The 24,662-nt window shown below is 38.8% G+C and overlaps 1 protein-coding gene across 1 annotated transcript in view; it reads left to right on the top strand.

Annotated features, from left to right (window-relative positions):
• Nucleotides 1–1,236: 1,236 nt before the first annotated feature.
• Nucleotides 1,237–24,662, top strand: part of MROH2B (maestro heat like repeat family member 2B) — a 64,377-nt gene continuing 40,951 nt past the window's right edge. The window contains exons 1-16 of the mRNA XM_082382582.1: nt 1,237–3,701; nt 5,258–5,368; nt 6,700–6,859; nt 7,500–7,598; nt 10,272–10,426; nt 13,401–13,541; nt 13,920–14,012; nt 14,102–14,171; nt 15,834–15,947; nt 16,932–17,005; nt 18,615–18,737; nt 19,468–19,581; nt 21,641–21,797; nt 21,944–21,984; nt 22,604–22,745; nt 23,310–23,353. Of these exons, the coding sequence (XP_082238708.1) occupies nt 3,606–3,701; nt 5,258–5,368; nt 6,700–6,859; nt 7,500–7,598; nt 10,272–10,426; nt 13,401–13,541; nt 13,920–14,012; nt 14,102–14,171; nt 15,834–15,947; nt 16,932–17,005; nt 18,615–18,737; nt 19,468–19,581; nt 21,641–21,797; nt 21,944–21,984; nt 22,604–22,745; nt 23,310–23,353 (1,734 nt within the window). The 5' untranslated portion in view covers nt 1,237–3,605. The remainder of the gene's footprint in view (nt 3,702–5,257; nt 5,369–6,699; nt 6,860–7,499; nt 7,599–10,271; nt 10,427–13,400; nt 13,542–13,919; nt 14,013–14,101; nt 14,172–15,833; nt 15,948–16,931; nt 17,006–18,614; nt 18,738–19,467; nt 19,582–21,640; nt 21,798–21,943; nt 21,985–22,603; nt 22,746–23,309; nt 23,354–24,662) is intronic.

Here is a 24,662-nt window from a genome sequence, read left to right as displayed (position 1 = left end):
TATTTAATCTACTTCTGTATGAAACTGCCATGTCATATTTATTGCCCGTTTATGTACTAGAGTACAAGGAATTAGGCTTATATCCTGAAACAAACCCCAAAATATCAGAGCTTAATTTCATTTTTAATATCTTTTATAAAATCCAACACTTCTTTTAAAGAATAAAAAGATTCATGTTAAGGTTTAAATGAACTGTACTCTATGATGAAACCATTAAAACCACAAAAATTTAAAATTTTATTTTCACAAAATTAAAATTTCTATAATATTTTGATATTATTTTCATATATCTATTCTCCCAAAGCTTTATATTTTTCCTTTACTGCCTTATTAATATTCTTGTCCGATAACACTGCATTTGGGAACATAGTACTCCTAGGGCTGGGTAGTATCGTTGGACAAGTCACACTGAAAGGAAGTGGTTACACTATACCCAGGGAGACACCTCAGTTCTTTAGCAAGTTGAATATCAACTCCCCTGCAATCATATATCTAGAAACAATACTTCATTAGTTAGCACCTGCCATCTTATTAGCTTTGAGAATTAGGGTTTAGCACGCTTCTAGGGCTTCAGAGAAATCAAACTCATATTGTGCTAGCTTAGCATAAAGAGTAGGAAATAATGGGAAAATGACTTTTTAAAAATCTATCTGCAATATTACCTTATGAAAAGAGAGGTTGATGGGTAAATTGCTTTATCTGAAAGAATATTTAGCAAAAAAGATCTTTTGATTGCCCTGATGAATAAATTACAAAGTCAGTATAAATCAATCATCTCCTAGCTTCCCAAATCTCTATGAAATTGAGAAAATCTTTATGTACAGACACTCGAAAAAATTATTTGTCACAATTCACGAAAAGAGTAAGAAATTGATTACAACAATCACCTAAATGGCTGGCTTTCTTAGTATTGATGCTACTGTACATTGTTCTTTAAGATTCTAAGGGTACATCATTTTCAACATTTTTATTTCCCTATAAGACATTAAGAGATTCGGGTTGCCTCTCATCACCTCGTTACCTCTCTGACACGAATTTGTGGTCTATTCTCCAGTGGGTGAGTGAGTCACGGTTCTGGAGATGAACAGCTGCTGTTCTCGCCCAAACACAATGAACACCCTTCAAGTAAGTGCTAAATTTTCAGTTATCCACTAGTGGGTGATTGCACAAGGATCTTGGCCAGTGTCTCTCAGACGTTAGTGAACCCAAGGATCACTAGGGGTACGCATTAAAAATACAGATTCCAAACCTCGTTGTAATTTACCAGGTGTGAGGTATCCCTGGGAATGGATATTTTAAATAAGGACACCAGATTAAATAAGGACAACTGTTACAAGACACTTGTGGACCACACTCTGAGAAACAGTGATGCTGACTTGGGAAGCTGAAAATGTTTTTAACCACCAGCTTACTGAAGAACCCTGTAATAGATCCAGAGCAAAGTATCTATGCAAAGGAAGATGAGTCCGAAGGTTTAGTTGGAAGCAGTTAACCTTTGCATCGGAAATATCCTTAATGAAGGGAAGATGAGAGCTGGAGAAGAAGCAGCAGCTGAGGACAGTTGTGAGCCCCTCTCCTTGGCACCTTTCACACCCAGACCTATAGATTGCTGGTACCCAGTTCCTACTCTCTCTGACATCTGCCACCTTAACTTACAATCTGGACATACATTAGAAATTGTATATAGATTTAGGATTGGGGTGGGGGGGGAGTTGAGAACAGATTGAAGTACTAGTAAAGTTGAAAGCATTATAGCCAAGAGGTCTAGGTAAAGAATGATTTGAAAACAAGAAAAGAGAATGGAGTCAGAGAAAAAAGCCTGAGCCTGGAGTGAGGGCAGTATCCAGATCAAGTCAGTGATAGGAGACATAGCGAGGGAGGCTGAGAAGGTCTTGCTTTGCTGCTGTCAGTTGGAGGTTCCATTCAACTGCCCCTGACGGGCATTCCGGTCCACTGAGCATGCCCAGTTTGTGGACTGACTTTCACCAAGTAGAACAATCAACAAGATCACCATAAAGGCTTGACCAACACCAGGCCAGTAAAGTGACCACTGAAAACCATTCCCAAATCTGTGATCAATGGACCCAGGTTTAGGGAGAAGAACTCCTTTGGTCTACCAAAATTGTTTGAGTTTCAGTCTCTAATTTCTTCCTTCTCAGATACTCTGGTCTCCACCAAAAGGACACTATTCAGTGAGATGAAGCCATTTTGTTGGTCAGCAGGAGCTCAGAAGCAAGAAAATGTCCTAGTGGTAGAATACAGCATCATCTTTCTCAGCAGCAGCCCATCACTGGAAGCTTCCAGATCATTGTGCCAATCAAGTGGTGGAGGGACTTCCATTTAGAGACCCTTATGTGAACCTTATGTGAGAAACTTGCCAACCTGCTTCTTCGATTTGTTAGCCTTATTATTTCTGATACTTAGGTGCCGTCTCTTAGAGAGCCTGAAACAGCCAAGACATGGCCAAGGACACAGAGGAATCTGCAGGTGAGCATCGTCGGATCCTGAGGAATTAGGTGTTTTGTGTCTGTGTCACGATATACATATGTGAGGTGAGGAATGGTGTACATCATTGAGGGTGATCTGTACACCTTAAAAGGTTTTATGAAAAGCTATGCTAAAGTAAGATTGTTTCTCTCTACTCTCCCTTTATTCCAAAATAATAAAATCACATGGATTGTAAAGGACCAATGATAGACTAGGAGCCTGAGAGATAATTGTGTCCTACCTTCTTTAAAAATGTATCGTCTACTTGAGGAGAAAGTGGGGCTACAACACAAAGAAAGGCAGTTTCTTATTTAATCTTCAATACTGGCAGAGTCTTTTGGAAATATTCTGCTTTGCCAAAAAAGACTGTTCTAAAGGGTTATGTTGTTTGATTTGGAGGCTTGTGGAAAATCACTACATCGAGAAATATCCCTTCTACCAACTTGCCATGTGGTGTGAAATTGCTCAATTCCCTGGACTCAAATATGTGTTTTCAGTTTTCCAACAAGCTTTATTCAAATAATTCCTGGAAGGTACAAGTCAAAAGTATTTAGATCATTATCAGAAAAGAACAAGGTTGCATGAGCATGATACCAGAAGAGGGACCTGAGAGGGCCAGAAGGGAAGTCAGAGAGAAAGAGTATGTGAATAAATAAGTTGGGGGGCGGGCAGTGGGGGCAATGAGGAAGGAGGTGGAAAATAACAAGCTCTATTACACTCTTGCCCTCCCCTACTCAAGTCAGGTGTAAGGGATTCAGTTCATGGAATCTGAGAGCTGAGCCTTGCTAAAGAGGATATAGGGTGATGCCTACATGACTGGAGAGATAAACAGGGATCTAGCATCTTTTATCTTCCCCTCCACGTTTAATTCAGGTTTTGAAAAATACTAAGCATCTTCTATTTTCAAGTATGTCAATTATAAGAAATATGAATAAGACACAGTTCCTGCCATCAAAGAGGTGGCAGTCAAGAGGAAGAGAAGAGTAGGAGAAAGGGAGGAGGTGAGAGAGGAAAGAAGGAGAGAGAAGGAAAGAAGAGAGAGGAGAGAGAGAGAAGGAGAGAATGAGAAGGAGAGAGAGGTAACCATCGCATAATAATTCACAGGAGGGCATTTCAGCATGTTCTTATTTCTTCTTTTCCTGTCCATTTTAGGGATTTTTGGAGAGATTAACCTCACTCTCGGCATGCTGAACAAGGAAGATAATATTAGCAAGGTAAGGAAAATAGAGAAAAGTCTCTTCCCCATTCACTTTTTCTAATCCAGTTAATGCAACATTTCATCTACATCGTTCTTTGCTTCAACTTCCCCTTTTCTCTCCTGCTTCTTAAGTGGCATTCAGTTTTTCAGAAAATGCAGTTTTAATGGAAGTCATTGTAATGTTTAAACAATGATATTTGGCATTTGAGGATTCAGAGTATCCAACTGTAGAAGCTAGCAAAAGACTGCCCCCTTACATAACCTTACACAGATAGATGTGGAAAAAGGGAGATGTCAGACTTACAACCATGTGGATTAGAGACTCCTCCTGTGGAATTTGAGGGTTAGCAGACATTTGGTCCTGTACAAAACATGTCAAGGACTTTTTGTGGGGACCAAATGTCTTATGAATGTTTTGGACAGGACCAAATGTCCTGTAAGGAATTTGAGGGCTCCTATGAAAATCCCCAAAGATCCCCCCCTACTCATCTGTAATGCTGTTTCACAATTAGAGATTTATTTCTCTGAGATTTGAAGGCTTTTCTGGCTTCAACAACCTTTTGTAAAATAACAACAGTTACTGTTCATTGAACATTTACCTAAGGCTGGAGAGAGCTAGATGCTTTCTAAACAATAGTGCATTGTATTATGTTCACTCCTCACAAATTTATGATGTAGGTATTGTTATTTCCATTTGACAACTAAGAAAAGTGAGGCCCAGAGAAGTTACCTGCCTAAGAACAGCAGGATTACATCCAAACACAAGCCTGTCTGACTCCAAAATAATGCTCCTAATCATTATTCAACATAGCCTCCCTGTGAAGGGCAGTGCCTACACCTTTATCCCTTAATCCAGTGGTTCTCAACCCTGACTCCATATTAGAATCCCTTATGCAAAGCGAGCTATTTCGCACGTTAAACACAGGCATAGTACCTCAAGGTAGCATGCCTGAGGCTCTTGGAGATTTCAGAACACCTGTCTCTCATCTTCCAAAGGCCATGTGGTCACCTAAGAGATTGAGAAGAGCCCTCACACACCAGCATCTGCCAAGCCATATCAGTCCCAGAGGCTGCAGCTCTGTGGAAAAGGATTTACAACTTCTTCTCCACAAAGGCATGAATGAAGTAAGGGCCTATAAATCCCCTTTAGGAACAAGTTTCATAACTTAGCAGCCTCTTTGGGAATCGCATTGTATTCCTTAATGCCATAGTCACTCTCTGGTAGTAAGAGCAACAATTAGGTTGATAGGCATTTCCATTGCCCTGAGTGCCCAACAACAGTGAATTTCAAGAGACTTTAGTATGTTGGGTAGCCCACCCCTACCTTCAGTTAGATTTTGCCATAGAAATGTAGTCAAATTAAAATAGGTTTTAGAATGAACTTTGCTTTACCTATAAGCCTTTGATTCCTAAAGATAAATATTATGTTAAGGAAGTCCCACTTAGGATATATAAAATCCATTGTGTAGTAGAGATATGTTGCTTAGTTTAATGGTGTTATTCATTTGGACTTTATCTGACTCCTTTAGTTTTGCAACTCAAATTTCTGTGTGTAACCTTGTATGTTCACAGGAAGATATTTATGGTCATCTCACTTCCGTTATTCAGAATACTGACATCTTGGATGATGCAATTGTCCAAAGGTTGATTTATTACGCTTCTAAGGACATGAGAGATGACAATGTAAGTTTGATCCTTGATGATGAGTCAGTGTCAGGACCAGCAGCAGGTCTTTACCTAACCCAACTGCACCCATACAGACATCCATAAAGTTTTCTACATCACTGCCAGGACCACAGGTCACTTTTATTAGTTCTTCATGGTAACCTGGATACAGTTACAGCACATATTATTTACCCCAACACAGATGAGGAAACCGAGGTAGAGCTAAGAAAGTCTTTAGGAGTAATATCCCATCCACTTGTAGATGAGGAAGTTGGTGCTTAGAGAGATTGTTTGCAAAGTAATACAGCTATCTATTGACAGAACAAATAACTAGAACCGAAGTTTCTTGGCTCCCATATGAATTCTTATCTCTTCACCTGCCTACTTATCTATATCTACTAGACACTGTATCTGAAAAATTATTTGTAGAAATAATTTGAGTCTTAAAATAATGTTATTTCCTTCCAGAAAGAATTTTTACTTGTTTACTTGCCAAGGGCACAAACAATCTATGATTAATTTCAGGGCTTGAGATTTTTCTGGGCAACTTCTGTGACTCAATGTTGCACTACAGTCTGTGGAGAGCCTATTTAACCTTTCATATCAATGCAGCCCTTTGAGGTCTTAGCCCAAAAGATAAGAGGTGAGATGACCAGGATCTCACTATTGGTTGGCCCTGAGTTCTGACTATTGTCCCAAAATGCTACAAAGCAGCCTCAAAAGCAGGGCTTATCTCTCTGGATTTCCAGTCTTGTACAGATCTCAATTCAGTAATTCATTCCACCTTATATTGTGATCTCTTTGATGTTTCTATGAGTATATTTTGAATATCTTGCCCAGCACTTTTTATTTTCCTGAGCAGGAAAGTTGATCAAATTGACCTCGTTCACTATTACCAAAAGCAGAAGTCCCTCCAAATATCTCCAACATCAAGGATAATTAGATCAGGACAATACTAAAACCCAAATCTCTAGCTAGCTTTGGGTTTTTCTAGCCCAAATCCTAGCCCATTTTTTGTTCTCCATTCCCTTCAGTAATTCATATCACTTCAACATAAAATGTAAATCTTATGTTCATGGTACCTGATTAATTAACAAGAAAACATGTATTGCCCCAAGTTTACAAGAATCCTATTAAAACCCGGCTTTGAGGTGCTTTTGAATTACCTCTGCTTTCCCAGCTACTGACACCTACCCTAGAGTCTTACACGCTGGGTTTGTAACAGCCTGTTCTCCCTCTATTGAAAAGGTAAGGAACTTATAAATATTATGTAAACTATCAATATTTCCCCCCTGCTGACTCATTACGCTCTTCCTAGTTGTTATTGTTATTTTCCTTTTCTTCCTCAGATCCTCAGAGAAATCAGGATGCTAGCTGGAGAGGTATTGGTGTCTCTCGCTGCACATGATTTCAACTCTGTGATGTATGAAGTACAAAATAACTTCAGGATCCTGGAGCTACCAAATGAATTCGTTGTGCTTGCCCTGGCTGAACTGTCAACGAGCTACGGTACGGAGGGAGTAGTGTCCACATTTTCCCTGGGAAACTATCATTCTAATTGTGTAAACCCAAATGGGAGCAAACAGCAGAAAGGAGAGGATGTCTCCCTTCTTTTATACTAAAGAACATTGATAGCGGCATTTGGGCTGTTGTTTATGAGCATAGATGAGCCTGCTGGCCAGTCACGGGTCCACACTGCTCTGAATTTGTCTGGACTCTCTCCCACCCTCATTTTCCCTTTCACCTGGTTTTGTGTTTGCAGAAGCACATTATCCACAAGCCGTATTCTGCAAACCACTCAACTCTTAACATGAAGTAAGGGTTTCCTAGGATGTTTTTTTCTAAACCACTTTATTTAACAGATATTTATTGAGCACCTATCACCTGTGCTAGGCCCTGGGGATACAGGCAAGTTCTGGTGGGAGGGACGAACATAAATAAAATCATCATTCCAGTAAGTAATTGCTACTAAGCAACAGGTACAGATGGTCGTATAGCCAGTACCTTATTTTAAGGGACTCTAACTACAGATTGATTCTCTAACTAGAGCCTGGCATTACAGTGGGGGAGGGATAGAGAACAACTTCCCGCTGCACCTCATCTGCCTCCCCTATGAAGCCTTGAAATGCTTATTGATTCCTCACTGCAGTGTCCCAGAGCATTCCCTTCATGATGATGACCTTGCTCACCATGCAAACCATGCTCAGGCTGGCCGAGGAGGAAGGGATGAAGGGAGCTTTCTGTATCGGTGGGTATCCCTGTGGTTTCCTCTTTGTTAAGACCAGACTATGAATGGAGCAAATGTCTTGTTTTTCCTTTTATTTCATTCTTGTCCTTTCTAGTAATAGTAGCTACCATTTACTGAGTGCCTACCACATGGAAGGCCTTCTTCAGGAGTTATCTCTGTCAATCCTCACAGCAGTTCTGCAAAGTACTATTCGCCCATTTTACAGATGAGAAACTGAGGGTCATGGGGGTTAAGCGATTTTCTCAGAGTGGTGACAGTCAGTGAGATGGAGAGGTGGCATCCAGGCCTACATGACTACCCAGTCCATATCCTTCCCACTGTCTTACACCAGGTCGATTTATACTAGCCTCCTTCTTCAGTTGGATCATGCTTTTAAACAGTGATTATGAGAGCTTATGAGCTCTTAGCCATAGGCTAAATTTTGGCATCCCTTTGTAATGCAATATTGTGAAAGTGATAAGTAAACAATCTAATCAAAATACAAGCAATTATACAATCAAGGAAAATGGGTAAACAAGCTATGGTCACAAATCCCTCTACCCCAAAACTGAAATATATCTACAGTAATCAACAATCTACAGAGAAAAGCATGTCCTTGAGTTCCTGGAAAAAGCATTTTCAGCACAGTGAGAGACTTCTTGGATGAGTCTGAAGACCAGGACTCTTTTTTCTGATCAGTCACTGAGCCATCAGATGATTCTGCCCTTCTCTCAACCTCAATTTCACCTCTAACAACAACAAATGAAGTGATTGCTAAGACCCTTTCCACCTCTGACATCCCCAGCACTACTATTTTATAATGTTTTAAAGCCTATACTGTTAGGAATATCTTCTTTACCTACCAACCAAGTCTTTTCTATTCTATTTTACCCATTTCCTCTTGTCTGTCCTCAATAAAGGGAATATTTGTATCTGATAAATATTGAGAATTTACTATGTGCCTGGGCACTGCCTCGGGTATTTTAAGATTATTATTTCATTTAACCCTCATAGCAACCCCATTAGGTGGCTAACATTTTCTGTTCATTTTACAGATGAGGAATTGAGGCTTAGAAAGGTTAAACAGCTTGCCTGCAATCACACAGCTGGTACGTGGTAGAGACACGTACAGTCTGACTCAAGGACTCAAACTACTATATTAGATTAGCCCACTTTTCAATATTTTTTACTTTCCCTACTTACTATCACAGCTAACATTGTGTCCCAGCAAAAAAACGCTGGTGCCACTAAGTGCATTTCTACCTCCAATATTAATAACCAAGAAGGTAAAAGAAAAGAAAATCAGAAATCATCGTGGCAATGAATAAGGGAATTCTCATCTGTGTGTTATAAATTTATCTAAGTGCGCTTTAGTCTTAAGCAACTTTGCCTGACTGCCAGTAAAGAAAAGGTGTAAAATTTAATAGCCGTCCATCTAGCTATGCATTCAATCAATCAGCAAATAAACAGACATTGTGCTTGTTGTTTCAGATACCATCAACAAACCCGGCACCATCCCTTCTCATTATAGGGCAGTGCAAGACACACACACACACACACACACACACACACACACACACACACACACGCAAAATGGATTTGACAAAATGTGACATGAGATTATCAGAGAGAGTTTGGAGGGGATAGGAATAAACCAAAACTGACCAGCTCTAAAGCTAAGATACTTGGGATCTTTTCCATAGAGTTATTTGTAGATGAGGTATCCTTGAGAGAGTAAACTACAGTTTTTTTACTATCTAATGAAAGGGATTGCATGAGGGGCTGAAGGAAAAAGTATTATTTAACGCATTTGATGCAAATATATATGTGATATATATGATATTTTTGCAGGCCCAAGATTTTTTAATTTTATTAAAGTAAAACATACATGGAGAAAAACATAAAAATCAGAAATATACAGGTTGATGAATTGTCACAAAGTAGCTCATCCATTTGACCACAACTCAGGAAAAAATTTGGACATTACTAATTCCCAAGAAGCCCCCATCTTTTCTCCCAGTCATCACCTCTCCATCCTCTCCAAGGGTAACCACAATCCTGAATTCTAACACCGTAGATTAGCTTTGCCTATTCGTGAGACTCATACATGTTTTGTGTACCTGTAGTCCATTTTCATTTCTGTATACTATTACATGTCTATACTACAATTTTTCCATTCTACCTGTTGGCAAATATTTGGATCATTTTTTTTTTGTTTGAGGCTATTACAAAAATAATTGAATAGGAACATTCTTGTACAAGTTTTTTAGTGCCCATATGTATGCATATCTAGTGCACATAAGTATACCTTGGAGTGGAATTTCTGGGTCATAGATAAAGCATATTTAAATTTGGTTGATAATGCCAAACAGTTTTCTAAAGTGTTTGTAATCATTCACACTCTCACCAGCAGAATGTAAAAATATCAGCTGCCCCTTAGTCCTGCCAACACTTGACATTGACTATCTGAAATTTTAGCAATTCCAGATGGTATGTTGTAGTATTTCATTATGGTTTTAATTTACATTTCACTAAACTGGCTTGAACACTTTTTATATATTTACTTGATGCAGTCAAAAGATTTTATGGAAACTATTACACATTTGCTAATCATCAGTACACTCTTCTCAAATTATATTATGGTCCTACCTACCTTGATATTTTTCTCAGTCTGTGGTTGTTTTTAAAATGCAGCCCTTGAGAAGTTCAGCAGAGCCATTTACAAGTATGTCAACCACTGGAGAGACTTCCCCTACCCCAGATTGGATGCCAATCGCCTCTCTGACAAAATCTTCATGCTGTTCCGGTATATCATGGACAAGTGGGCCGCCACGACCTCGCCCACACAAGTGAGTGGGGTTCAGCATGCCTCCAGCTAGCTCTCCTGGCATGCTGGTTGAACTTCCTCTTCTATTTTTGACATGATAATTCATCTTAGCTCTCTTGGAAAGCTGTGGGTTGTATCTTATCAGGTTTATAAAATCTTTTGTTTTTCCTGTTTCAAATCACTATTTACTCATTATTTCAACTAATATTTATTGAGTCCCCATGACATGCCAGACATCATTCCCATACTGTGGATACAGCAGAGATTAAACAGACCCAAATCCCCACTCTCATGCCAAAGTGTGCAGAGAACAATAAATAACTAAAATGAGCAAAATATATGGAATTCTGGCTATATCATAACCCATATTTGGGCTGTCACTGATTAGGAAAGACACCAGTCCACAGAAATTTCCTGTGTCTGTGAATATCACAATGAATTAAAATGATATCTAAAGAAGGAGTGTGCCTGCTTCAAAATACTGTAATGACTTATAAAGAATAGATTACAAAGTGCATTCACATATATAATCCCATCCTTATCTTGCTTAATTGCTATAATTTTTTAAAGTAGGCTAACTTACATTCTATTTCAATCTCTTTATTGCTATATTATAAAAGATTTAACACTTAGCTACCTTCTCTAGTTCAGTTTCTTTTCTATATTTTGAGCTTTAAAAGCATTTATTTTTTAACATGCTGGGATAGTTAAATCATTAGCAAACACGAAATTTTTAAAATATTCTGTAGAAGTCTTTTCTTCAAGCCACTTGAAAAACAAAATTCAATGCAAATTTGCTGACTACTTTCCTAGCCTCCCACAGGAAGAGTTAGGCAAGTAACAAGAAGGTGCACAAAGTAATAAGGGAGCACAGGGAGAGAAGCACTTGATCCCTGGTGAGCACTGGAAAGGCCATGACACTGGAACTGAGCTTGCAACCCATGAAGTCATCACTACAGGAGACATGCAGTCCCTAAAGAGGGGATAAAACCCACTGAAGCATACATTAGAGATGGGATAACGTGATACTTGAGTGAGTCCAGTGGGAGAAGGGGAAGTGGGGAGAGGAAAGGGGATATAAAGAGGCAGAAATAAAAGAAACCCAGAAGGTGGTCTTGGCCACATAATAAAGAATGCTACACAGGACTTTTTTTTAAGAAATAAGAAACCTTGGGGAACTTCCCTGGTGGTCCAGTGATTAAGACTTCACTTTCCAATGCAGGGGGTGCGAGTTTGATTCCTGGTCAGGGAGCTAAGATCCCACATGCCTCGTGACCAAAAAACCAAAACATAAAACAGAAGTAATATTTAACAAATTCCATAAAGACTTTAAAAATGGTCCACATCAAAAAAATCTTTAAAAAACCAAAAGAAAAGAAACCTCGGAAGGGCTTAAGCAAGAAGAATGAGATCTTAGAAACTAAGAAAGGAGTGATTTTCAAGAAGCAGAGACAGATCTACAGACGACATTGCTGTGGTGCTCAAGAAAGAAAAATCTTGAAACGTGTCTACTGCATGGAAATGTGGTAGAAGAACCTTCCAGCTGACACACAGTGTTGAGTGAAATAAATGGTTATTGTTATTAGCCACTAAGTTTTGACGTGGTTTGCTGTATAGCAAAATTTAGCTAATAGGAAAAAAAGCATTTATTAGGTAGAAAAAGCAGAATATAGAACTATAGATTAAAGAATGGTGTCAATTTTTAAGGAATTAAAATACATAGAGGGGCTTCCCTGGTGGTGCAGTGGTTGAGAATCTGCCTGCCAATGCAGGGCACACGGGTTCGAGCCCTGGTCTGGGAAGATCCCACATGCCGTGGAGCAGCTAGGCCCATGAGCCACAACTACTGAGCCTGCGCATCTGGAGCTTGTACTCTGCAACAAGAGAGGCCGCGACAGTGAGAGGCCCGCGCACCGCGATGAAGAGTGGCCCCCGCTCAACGCAACTAGAGAAAGCCCTCGCACAGAAACGAAGCCCCAACACAGCCAAAAATAAATAAATAAATAGCGTTCCCTTTAAAAAAAATAAAATAAAATAGAGAAAAAGATAGGAAAGAATAGGTCAAATAAAGAAATAACTTATTAAAAATACACCAGACAGTACTTATCTATGAGTACTGTGGGTACTGTGTTTTCTGCTTCCTCCTAATTTTTGTGATTTCTACATTTTTTAAAATAAATTTATTTATTTATTTATTTTATTTATTTTCGGCTGCGTTGGGTCTTCATTGCCGCGCATGGGCTTTCTCTAGTTGCGACGAGTGGGGGCTTCTCTTGTTGTGGAGCACAGGCTCTAGGCACGTGGGCTTCAGTAGTTGAGGCACGTGGGCTCAGCAGTTGTGGCTCACAGGCTCAGTAGTTGTGGTGCACAGGCTTAGTTGCTCTGCGGCATGTGGGATCTTCCTGGTCCAGGGATCGAACCCTGCATTGGCAGGCAGATTCTTAACCACTGTGCTACCAGGGAAGCCCATGATTTCTACATTTTTATCATCAATATATTGCATTTATATTTTGTACTGGTTCATTTTTCGTACCAGATGACAGTGGATTCAGAAATAAAGGGGAGGTGGGGAGTGGAGGTAAAAAAGGTAGACCACTCCTTCCAAAAGCTTTGCTCTGCAAGAAAGGAAAGAGAAACAGAATTGGATGAGGATAACAGTGGGGCTAAAATGATATGGAATCAAAGAATTTTTTTAATATAAGGGAAATTTTAAATTTGTTAATATAGTAAAAGAAAGTGACCATTAGAGAGAGGTTAAAGAAATAGAAGAGCAGGGCAAATATTGAAATGAGCATCAATATAGATATAGATGTAGATACAAATATAACTCTCCTTCATACAATGATCTTAACCTAAACATTTTTTGAAGAAACCTTGCTCGGTTGAAAGCAGTGAGGAAAGTTTTTTGGGGGGTATCTAAAGCTTCTGGTATACTGAGAAATGTACAGAAAGCATAATGAAGTGTGAGAAACAGTATTTGTTTGCTGACTCTGCAGATTTTGGCCATCATTAAGGCTCACGGCCCCACAGTGAGCTTGCTGCTCTGTCGGGAAGACCTCTGTGAATACGCCCTGGGCCAGGTCCCTTGGCTCCTGAAGCAGTATAAAGACAAAGAGATTGATTTCCACGTCACTCAGGTGAGAGCCACACCCTAAAGAAACCGATTCTGATAGTTGACCAGCAATCATCCTGGAGGATGTTAATTTCCAAGAGGGGTCAAGGAACTCAAACCCGTGTTTGGGCAGCTGAACTTAAATATCTCTTGGGAAATATGAGGTAGAGAAGCAGTCGGTGGCATAGCTGGATGGTGGAAACTCCAGAAAGGAATTTCTGTTCAAGCTGCTGGGGAACTAGACAAGGTAGAGGAGCAGAATCACTAAAGACAACTGGTAACCACAGAAAGGTTATGGGTTTGTTCTCATCACAAAACGTAATGAGTAATGATTTGCTTTCCACATCCTGTGCCGCTGCTCCGTAGGCAGCCTCCAACTAACCTTCCAGAGCTTTTATTCCAGAGCCTAAGACAGATATTGACCGCGGCAGTCCTTTATGACGTTAGCCTTCCAAAGGCCTTGAAGAAGACCATCTTTATCAATTTACTCCACCAGGTAAGACCATGTTGTCAGATCTGATTGTTTCATTTTCAACAGCTTTCTCTTTTTAACATCTACCACCTGATTTTTTTCTTCTCATTCAGGTGTGCAGAGTTCTAGATCCTCCAGTAAAGGAAAATGAAATTGAAGCTTCAGATTGTTTCCTCATTCTAGGTAGGACCCAGCATCCAGAGGGTTTTTAATTAAAATGTCTCCAGGTGATGATGACGACAAGGATGAAGTGCGTGCAAGCTGTCACATTTGTTACTTTCACACATACACACAAAATGTTTCTTCAACTCACAGTATTCTGTGCATTTCCCTATCCTCCCTGCTCCCAAGAAAAGTGCAGCTGGTAGGGTGATCAATCATCCGGATCTGCCTGGGACTAAAGGACTTCCAGGAAAATAGAACTTTCAGTTCTAAAACCAGAAAAGTCTCAGACATATTTTGGATGTTAACTCCTTACTGGATATAAGGTTGGCAAATATTTTTCCCCATTCCATATGTTGTCATTTCATTTTGTTGGTGGTTTCCTTGTCTGAGAAGAAGCCTTTTGGTTTGATGTAGTCCCACTTGTTTATTTTTGCTTTTGTTGCCTCTGCTTTGGGTATCAAATTCAAAAAAAAGCATTGCCAAGACCAATGTCAAAGAGCTTCTCCCTATGTTTTGTTCTAGGAGTTTTACAGTTTCAGGTCTTATGTTCAAGTCTTAAATCCATTTTGATTTAATTTGCATGTTTGGTGTAAGGTAAGAATTCGATTTCAGTCTTTGGCATGCAGCTGTCCAGTTTTCCCAACACCATTTATTGAAGAGACTATTCTTTCCCCATTGTTTATTCTTGGCTCCTTTGTTGAAAATTAATTGACTATATATGCATGGGTTTATTTCCAGGCAAACTTGTGAGAGTTGGCAACCCTAAGGCTAGGAAATGCTTTTTTCTTGGCATTTGAGATTATTTGAAACTCTATCAAACCAGAGTCATCTTTTTTCTTCCTTGTCATTTCTTAGTATCTATCCCTTGTCTCTCTCTCCCTCCTTCACTCTCTCTCTTTTGTTCTTGCTTTCATGTCACAATCCCACCCATCACCTGGTTAGAATACCGGACACAGGTAGTCGAGGAAGCACCAAGTTCCCAGGGTCAGGATACAAAACTATACTCTAATATAGTCCCTCAGGGCAAGAGACAAGAGCAATCCTAGACCTCCCACACCTGCACCCTCCCAAAATATGTCATTTCCTCTACTTCATTGCATACCTTTCTAGTATGGTCTAGTTCTCTCCTAACTGACCACCTCTGTTTCTGTAGTTTCCACTTCTCTATGCCCCAACCTAATTAAGTTCTTCACTTTATCTCTAACATTTCCAACCCAAACCTCTCTACTCCATCCAGGTCTTTCTTCGCTCTTCCCTGCTTCCTTCTTACCCTTGCAAGTCTCCAGCAGCACAGCTGGTGAAGCATCACTTTGATCTCTGCCTCCATGTTCACACGGCTTCCCTCTGTGTCTCTGTCTGTATCTTCTATCCATTTATTATAAAGACACCAGTCATATTGATTTAAGACAACCTCATCTTAACTTGATTTCATCTACAAAGAACCTAATTTCCAAATAAGGTTACATTCACAGGTATGAATAGAAGTGGGTCTAGCTCTCTTAGTGACCAAACTGTTTAATTAATTCTGTGATGCTAAAGAAGTATGGACATAATAAAATCTGGTTACCAACCAGAGAGTGACTTTGACAATCCTCATGGAATGATCCTCTTTCCATTCACAAGTATTTTACCTAAGGTGAAAATGAGTTCTTATGACTCCAGTATTTCTTAAACCCACAGCCCATTCCAGCCCTGCAGACCTGATAGAATTTTTTGATGAACAAATGAGAAGTAATAATGAAGCCACTCGAATGGGAATCTTGACTTTGTTAAGATCGGCTATCAGTGCTGAAGGTAAGCAGTAAAGATGACAGCAGAGTGGTTTATTTTGTACCAAAAAGCAAACTGAAACTTGTGCACTGTCTCTGATTCTATCCCATGTCTTTGGGAAGTTTATAGAGCATCATATTCAGGTGAAGCTTGGTTTTCTTAGTTATCTACAATCTACTACTTTTAAACAGGCATTTCTAGTTACCTCTCTTCTTTCATGATATTTATGGATGCACCCACTAAATGAGTAGAATATTTGAGAATTGAATCTAGAATTTAAAAGAGCTAGTAAACTGGTTAAGTAGCCTGATAAACAGGGAGTGGGTGGGAAGAATGTACAATATTCTAAAAATTAGTACATTTAGAAAAGAGGAGAATTTAATAAATTTTCATATTTCATTAATTCCAAAAAGCACATATTTTCACAGTATCAGAATGCATCTTATAATTGATAGCATCTTTAATTATCATCAGCCGCTAGAGTTTTTCACTCGGCACAATATAAGATAATGATGCCTCATAAAATTATATCTTGGCTTCAATAAAATATGACAATTCATTTTTGCACAGCATTGTAATAGTTTTTTAACACCTTTATTAGAGTATAATTGCTTTACAATGGTGTGTTAGTTTCTGCTTTATAACAAAGTGAATCATTATAATAGTTTTATAAAATTCAGTTTACCCTGGGATTTACTGAAGACTTGGCAGAAGAAACATGAAGTAGTCTATGAAATTTAAAGCTGATCCATTAGGCATGATGTATTGAATCCACTTAAGAATCTAAATTTTAAACAAGGTGAAACAAAATGTAATAGAGAACAAAAAAAGCAATCAACGTGTAAAGAGCTGGAAAAGGAGAAGGTAGGAGGGAACTGAATAACATAAAATATTAAGGACCAGAGACTTTGCAACTATGTACCATAACTCTAATGGGTTTTCATCAATTCTAGAACATACTGTAGTCCTTCTGAAGCGGGTCTGTCAATTTCTCCCTCTATCTTTCAGAGCCCAAGTTGAGGGATCACATCACTTCAATTGAAAAAACAGTCAAAGTCGTCATGGGCGACCTCAGTATTAAAGTAAGAGAATTAATGGGGACTTTTATTTGGATAATGATAGTTTTAGGAGTAAATGAAATGGTTTTGACTGGCTAAGAATCTGCTTATGAGACTGCTTTATAAAGAATTCAATGATCAATTCTACTTTTAAAAGAACTCCATCTTTCCCCAAAAGATAAACTCTATCGAAGTAAAGTTCTAAAGAACATTCAGTTCAAGGGCTTCTCAGTTGGAAAAAAAAGATTTTTGCCCAGAGCATCACTCTGCCATGCTCTTCAAAAAGTTTTAAATTTAATTAGTTGAAAAATTAATTGTTAATTATAAAGATAATACTTCTTCCTCCAAAAAATAATAACCCCTGAACCCTGTTCTGAGCAGAGACATCCTGTTTTCCAATCAGGGAGCACCTAGAGCAAATCTTGCACACAATAGATTTGTCATTATTTCCTGATTATTTGATTAAAGTATTCCACGTTGGAAAAGACATAGAACTTAAATGGGAACAATTTTTAAAATTAGCAGTTGTAGTATTATTTGTATGAAAACCATATTTTGTTTGGATCAAAGCCCTACACAGAGGCCAATGAAGAGGAAAAAATTCCCCTAAGAGGCTCTGGTCACCAATAACTATGTTTAAAATAACCAAAGCTATGCAATAAGTAACAATGGAGTGATTATATATAAAAACCTGACCCAGTAACTGACCAAGCCAATCAAAGAATTGCTAGGATTTAGGGTAGAATAAAAGAGCACAGAAACTTTAAGGAAGGCCAGCTAATCGGGCAAAAATAAAGAGAAAATATACCTCTTTCTCCTTAATTAGGGAGATTACTGAGTCCCTGTATGCTAATTGTTAATTGCCACCTTGTGGCCCTTCCTCCTTGTGCAAAATTATTTTCTTCCCACCCTCCATTAAAAGACCCGTTCACTAAGGAATTAGATCTGAGATTTCTAACCCCCAGGGAAGCAATCCAATAAATTAATTGAAGCCAAATTAATAAAAGCTTGTGACACAGGTTCATAACTCGTTATTGAAATCCATAGAGCCAGACATATTTCAGAATTCACAACTTTCCAGATTTCAGAAAAACATTACTGTGACAGTAGCCCACAATCAAACCTATTAATATTTTTTCAAGAAAATGTATGCATATCACACTACATAAAAGAGGTAAAGACTACAAATAGCTTTAAAACAGTTCAGTTTGGGTTTTGCTACCAATGAGTTGGCACCAAATTTAAGAAACAAAATCCCAGTTTTCAGAGTCATTTAGAGTTTGAATTTGTGGATAAGGAATTGTGGAACTTTATTTCAGTGTGGTATCTTTCACTGAGGATTTTTAAAGCGAGGCCATGTTTTAGCCCAAAGTTACTAATGTTTCATAATATATAGTAATAGAGAATATGTCTTGGGAACTAGGAAGAAAGATTTTGGTTAAAGAGAGCTTTGCCAGTGTCACTTAAATCATAACCTGTAGATTACTTCCTGCTCCATATATTACAGTAAGATCATTCAATTTATACTCTTTTTTGGAAAGATTCCACTGAATGATCCATGAAGGTTACAGAATAGGAGAATCTAAATTTCCATTCAGAGTAAAATGTTGTGAATGCATTTTCCTTACTCTAGGTGAGGAATTCCGCCCTCCTCCTCATCCAAACCATGTGTGGAAAATGCTACATTGAAGCCCAGGAAGGCTGGCCACTGATTGACTACATCTTCTCCCAGTTTGCAACGTCCAACAAGAATCTGGTATGAAGAGGGCGCCATTTTGATTGCTGCCCTGTAGCAAGTTCAGTTGACTCAACTGGATTTTAAAAAAATATCTGTGGTCCAAGTTAGAAACTGACTTAGAGGTTATATTTCAGCCTTATCACTTTCATTAATAAATTTTTCAGCTTCTAGTGTTCTCGGTTTTCTTTCAGTGATATCCTTCTTAACTTATAATAAACCCAAGTTAGGTTAAATCAGTTTTTCCTAAAAAGGAGGCAACCTGGCCTCAAAAGCTTGGGGGTGGTTTGGAGAGAGGCAGAGAAAGTGAATTGTTTCTAGAACACAAGAAACATCCATACTTGTTACACCGGTTCCTTTGGATGAAGAGCCTGAAAAACATGTGCTTAAGATCTCAGTAGTCTTAGCAAATTCATTGCAACTGAAATTACAGTCCCCTCCACTAGGAAGCAGTGTCCTTGGAAATTTTTGCCCCAGAGAAAAAGGGGAAAGGCCTGAGGGAGAAAAGGAGTAATTGCAGTCCAAGGATCCTCACAATGTTTGCTTTTCTGCTTCAGCCAGGGGTGTTTTTTTCTAACCCATTCCTCCAAAGAGCACTTTAAAACAGGATTAGACACTGGAGACCAAGATTGCTGGATTCCACAAGCCCTTTAAGTTGAGTGACTGCATCCTCCACCCCAGAGGCTAAGAACACCTCCAAGTAAGGTCAGCAGGGATTATGAACAAGTCACCTATTTCATCTTTCTTAAAGGAGAAACCAATAAAACCTAACTCCCAGGAGACCGAAAAGGGAGAGAAATGTATCCAAGAAACAAGCCTGGAGGTCTTAAAAACCCTGGACCCTCTGATCATTGGAATGCCTCAGGTAAGGGGTCTTTTGTCACCACTCATAGTTAATTTGATCACCTTTCTAAAGCTCCGTCCATTTCAGAGTAAAGATACGAGTTGGTACTCCATGTGTCATCAGCTTTTTGATGCTCTGACTAGAGGAAATATGTTGGGATGCTCAGTGCCAGCGCATAATAGTTCCTCAAAAACAGGTGTAAAATTAGCTAAATAATCTTTTATATCTGGATGGTAAATGGCAGTTTATAAGCATCTTAAAATATTATTTTTCTTCTTCCCCTGACATACTTAGACACGTATTGTAAGTGGTGATTCTAATGCAGTGAAAGCTAAACTTTCCCCATTTATCTGGGAAGGTGTTAAAAGCACACGTTCTCAGACCTCACTTGAGGCCTAATATAACCTGAACCTCAAGGGGAGGAGCCTTAGAATCTGCATTTTGCTTAAGCAAAACAACCTGGAAAAGGATTTAATGGCCAGAAATACATGGCACAGCCAGGAGACAATCAAAGGTCCAGTTTAAGGGAATCAGAGGCTTTATCTGGGATGGTTTTTTAAGGTGTGGGTTTTGGATTACTGGGGCTATTTATTTAAAATGCAGATTTTCAGGCCACATGCCAGACCTAAATGAATCAGCATATCTGGGCATGGGGCACATAAATCTGCATGCAAATAAATTCCAACATTTCTGATGCATATTAAAGTTTGGGAAATTCTGATCTAGTAGTAAATGATGAAAGAGTAGTCTAAGGCCTGACTTTAAAGGCTCTGAAATGCCAAATTCCTTCCTTGTCCTTGATAAGCCAATGAAAATTTTAAGCAAAGGCTAAACATTTTAAATGATAACTGTAGGAAATCAGTGTATTGACACTGATTTAAGAGTAGACACTGATTTAAGAGTAGACTAAGCACAAAGAGTCTATATATGAGATGAGATTCATAGGGGCTGGAACTGGGTCATAATAGTAGGAAGGTCAATATGGAAGGGTGTGAGAAATCTTACAGTTTAAAAAAGACTAGGCTTGGGACTTCCCTGGTGGCACAGTGGTTGAGCATCCGCCTGCCAATGCAGGGGACACGGGTTCGAGCCCTGGTCCTGGAAGATCCCACATGCCTCAGAGCAATTAAGCCCGTGCGCCACGACTACTGAGCCTGCGCTCTAGAGCCCATGCTCCGCAACAAGAGAAGCCATTGCAATGAGAAGCCCACACACCGCAACAAAGACCTAACACAGCCAAAAAATAAATAAGTAAGTAATAAAATAAAAAAGTAAAATTGTTTTTTTAAAAAAAGAAAAGGATTAGGCTTAGGCTTGGTGATTAAATACAGATGCCAAGACAAAGGGAGGAGTCCAAGTTGACACCTAAGTTTCCATTAGGACGTGAACCATAGTTTTTCAGGGGACGTGAAACATACAGACTACAGAAATCAGGTGTTGCAGATTTCCAGAGCAAGAAGATCAGCACCTGGGGAATTCCCTGGTGATCCAGTGGTTAGGACTCGGCGCTTTCACTGCAGGGGCCCTGTGTTCAATCCCTGGTCGAGGAACTAAGATCCTACAAGCCATGTGGTGTGGCCAAAAATAAATAAATTAATTAATTAAAGAAGAAGAAGAAGAAGACGAAGAAGATCAGCACCTGGAGCACAGACAGCAACAGCAGCCCAATCGCCATCCCTTCCCCATCCTTCTCACTTTGGACAGTTCGGCTCCAGTCTTGGAGTTTGGAGAAATATTTGGGGCATTTTTGGTTGTCATATTGACAAGGGGTTTAACGGCACTTGGTGAGTGGAGCCCCGCCCTTCCTGCAGTGACCCACAATGACGACTTGTCCTGTCCCAAATTCCAGCAGCAACCTCACGGAGAAACACTGACCAACACTCACTGCAAGTAGCACCTGAAAGTGAATGTACTGTGCAGAGACTGTGTTTCACGATTTCATTTTGATTTGGCCTGAAGAGCAAAATAATAACACGTGAGAGAAAGTTTTCTAGATTAGAGGGAAACACACAGAGAGGACCAAAGAGGAATAATGAAAAAGAATAAGCAATCCTTGCATCTTGCCTTATGTTTTCCACAGGTGCTTTGGCCAAGAATCCTGACTTTTGTGGTACCTGCAGAATATACGGGAACGCTGAAATACCTGTTTAATATCATCAGAATTCTGTTTATGGCAGAGGAGAGGAAGAAGAATAATGCCAAGGAGTCAACAGCACTTGTCCTCTCTACAGGAGCTGGTTTGTACATTCAAAAACAAAGCAAAACATTTCTCTTATGAGAGACTAGTTTCCAGAAAGGCTACAGGGCTTTGCTTGTAAACCCAAGCCCCATCTGATTTTTTCTAGGCCCCATAGCAGTAATGAAAATTGCTTTCTCTTTCTAGTGAAACTTCCTTCACCACAACAGCTACTGGCCAGACTTCTGGTGAGTGAGTTATGAAAAACCAATGTGGTATGAATTTAAACCAATATAGACAATTCAGCTCCAAATAAATGATAATAAAAATTACATAGATATTCCAAAACAAAAGAAACACTAAAATGGCATAATAAATGTTCTGCTATACACTGATGAAGATTTATTATTCGCAAGATTATCTTCTCACTCTGAAATGTTTGTTAAACTTCATTTATGATTTTTTAAATAAACATAGACTGAATCTGATCCATAAGAACCATTCAAACAAATTCCACATCTGTTGTTTAGATTTCTCTCTCTCTTTTTGGCCACGTATGTGCTTGAGCACTATTTCCACATGCCCTTATTTAATTAATAGATATATCTAAGTGTTGGTATGTTTCATTTATTTTTGGTTGATGGTTTCCATATATTTTTACACCTTTATCCTCAGAAGAAAATTGGGCAGATGGATTGTCTAAGTATTAGCTTTGCTCTAGAATAAGTAAGAATAGACTGTGATGGTTTGTTAAAAGATTATCTAATGAAGGATTCAAGAGAATTCAGAACAGTGATAAAAAGGAAAAGGTAGGCGAGCCTTTTAAATATCCCTGAGTTGATTAGAAATTTTTCTTCCTTCCTCCAGGTAATATCTATGCTCGCCAGCTTAGGGAAATTACATGGGGTCGGTGCAATAGGACTTTTGAAGATATTGCCTGAGATAATTCACCCAAATTTGGTAGAGCTATGGAAAACACGCATACCTGAGCTCCTGCAGCCTCTGGAAGGTACCAGAGAGTGGGATCAGGTCTTTATCCAAGGAGGCAAGAACACAAGGAAATGAGGCACCACTTCTATATCTTAAGCCATTAATGTTCATATTAGGCAATAAAAACAATGAACTTGACCTGCAAGGTAGACAGCTCTATTTTGTCCTGGACTCATGTTCTATTTCTCTATCAAATACTTATATTGATATTATAAGAGGACCAGGTGTGTTACCTATTTAGCAGGAACCTTTACTTTTGCTCTGGTCTTTTTTTTTTTTTTGTATTTAGAGAAGCTCTCTTTTGGTATTGTTCTAAAAAGTTATTATTCATCCATGCTAGAATATTAAGATATGGTAATTCAGTAGTTACTGTTGAAATTGGCAAAAAGCCTGGATTTTTATCATGGATTGAAGATCCTCTGTCCAGCTGACTAGCAATTTAGAATTGCCAACATAGTAAATTTAATCTGAAATAACCATCCTGCATAGGGAGAAACTTGAAATGGAACAGTAGCAGCCAGTGCTGACCTGGATACTGGGGTGGGTATTTTTTGGCACTTATTGCATCAATTTCTATTTCTAGGAAAGAACACTAATATCGTGCTGTGGGAGACCATGCTGCTTCAGGTAAAGATGGCTCCTAGACTAATGGTTGATGATGGGGTGATGAAATCACCTAAAGTTACCCATCTTAACTAAAAAGAATTAGATTCCAAAGGACAGGAAACAACATTTCCTTTTCTTGAGAAAATCACTAGACTGTTAGACATGATCACGTAAGAATTTTATGCTCTTTAAATCACCACAATTTGGACAACAATCTTTAGTCTTCAGTTTGATTCAGAATTTAAGACAGTTTTGAAGATATCACTTACTAATATTTTTCTTACTAATATTTTTCTCCATCTTTCTTAAATCTTCTCTAATTTTCAGTTTTTTTCCTCTCCTTGCAATTGTATTCTTTCACCATTCATAAAAAGAAACAGAGATTAACATAATTTCCACTTCTTTGCTCCTAAATACAACTCCATTTCCTCCTCTATCCGCTTCTCACTATCTTCTGATGTCTAAACACCAAAAGGCCATGTTGTACCCCTTCTCCAGAAAAGAATCTTTCTCTCATCCATAACTTTTTGGACCTTGACAACCAAACAGTGCCACAGACAATGTCAAATCCCCAAAACAGTAAATTGCAGACAGGAGTTGGACATTGGCTTTACAGAGAGCATTTTGATTTCAGGAGCCCACAGGAGATCAAGGAACCCATGGGCAGGGAGCTTTTAATCCAGCAGAGTTTTGGTTCATAAGCCACCTATATAGGAATTAACTATGGTTTCTTTCTTTCTTTTTTTTTTATTGAAGTATAGTTGATTTACAATGTTATGTTAATTACTGCTGCACAGCAAAGTGATTCAGTTATACATATATATACACTCTTTTTTTTAACGTTCTTTTCTGTTACGGTTTATCATAGGATATTGACTATAGTTCCCTGTGCTGTACAGTAGGGCCTTGTTGTTTATCCATTCTGTATATAAAAGCTTCCATCTGCCCACCCCGACCTCCCACTCCATCCCTCCCCCAAGCCCCACCCACTTGGCAACAGCCAGTCTGTCCTCTCTGTCCGTGATTCTGTTTCTGTTTCATAGATAGGTTCACTTGTGTCCTATTTTAGATTCCATACATAAGTGATATCATATGATATTTGTCTTTCTCTTTCTGACTTACTTCACTTAGTATGATCATCTCTAGTTGCATCCATGTTGCTGCAAATGGCATTATTTTGTTCCTTTTTATGGCTGAGTAATATTCCATTGTATATATGTACCACAACTTCTTTATCCATTTCTCTGTTGATGGACATTTAGGGTTGATTTGTATTTCTCTAATAATTAGCAGTGTTGAGCATCTTTTCATGTGAACTATGGCTTCTTTA

This window comes from Balaenoptera borealis (genome assembly GCF_965194805.1).
Source record: "Balaenoptera borealis genome assembly, chromosome: 2".
Classification (NCBI taxonomy): domain Eukaryota; kingdom Metazoa; phylum Chordata; class Mammalia; order Artiodactyla; family Balaenopteridae; genus Balaenoptera; species Balaenoptera borealis.
Note: the sequence above shows the minus strand (reverse complement) of the source record. Positions and strands in the feature narration are given on the sequence as shown.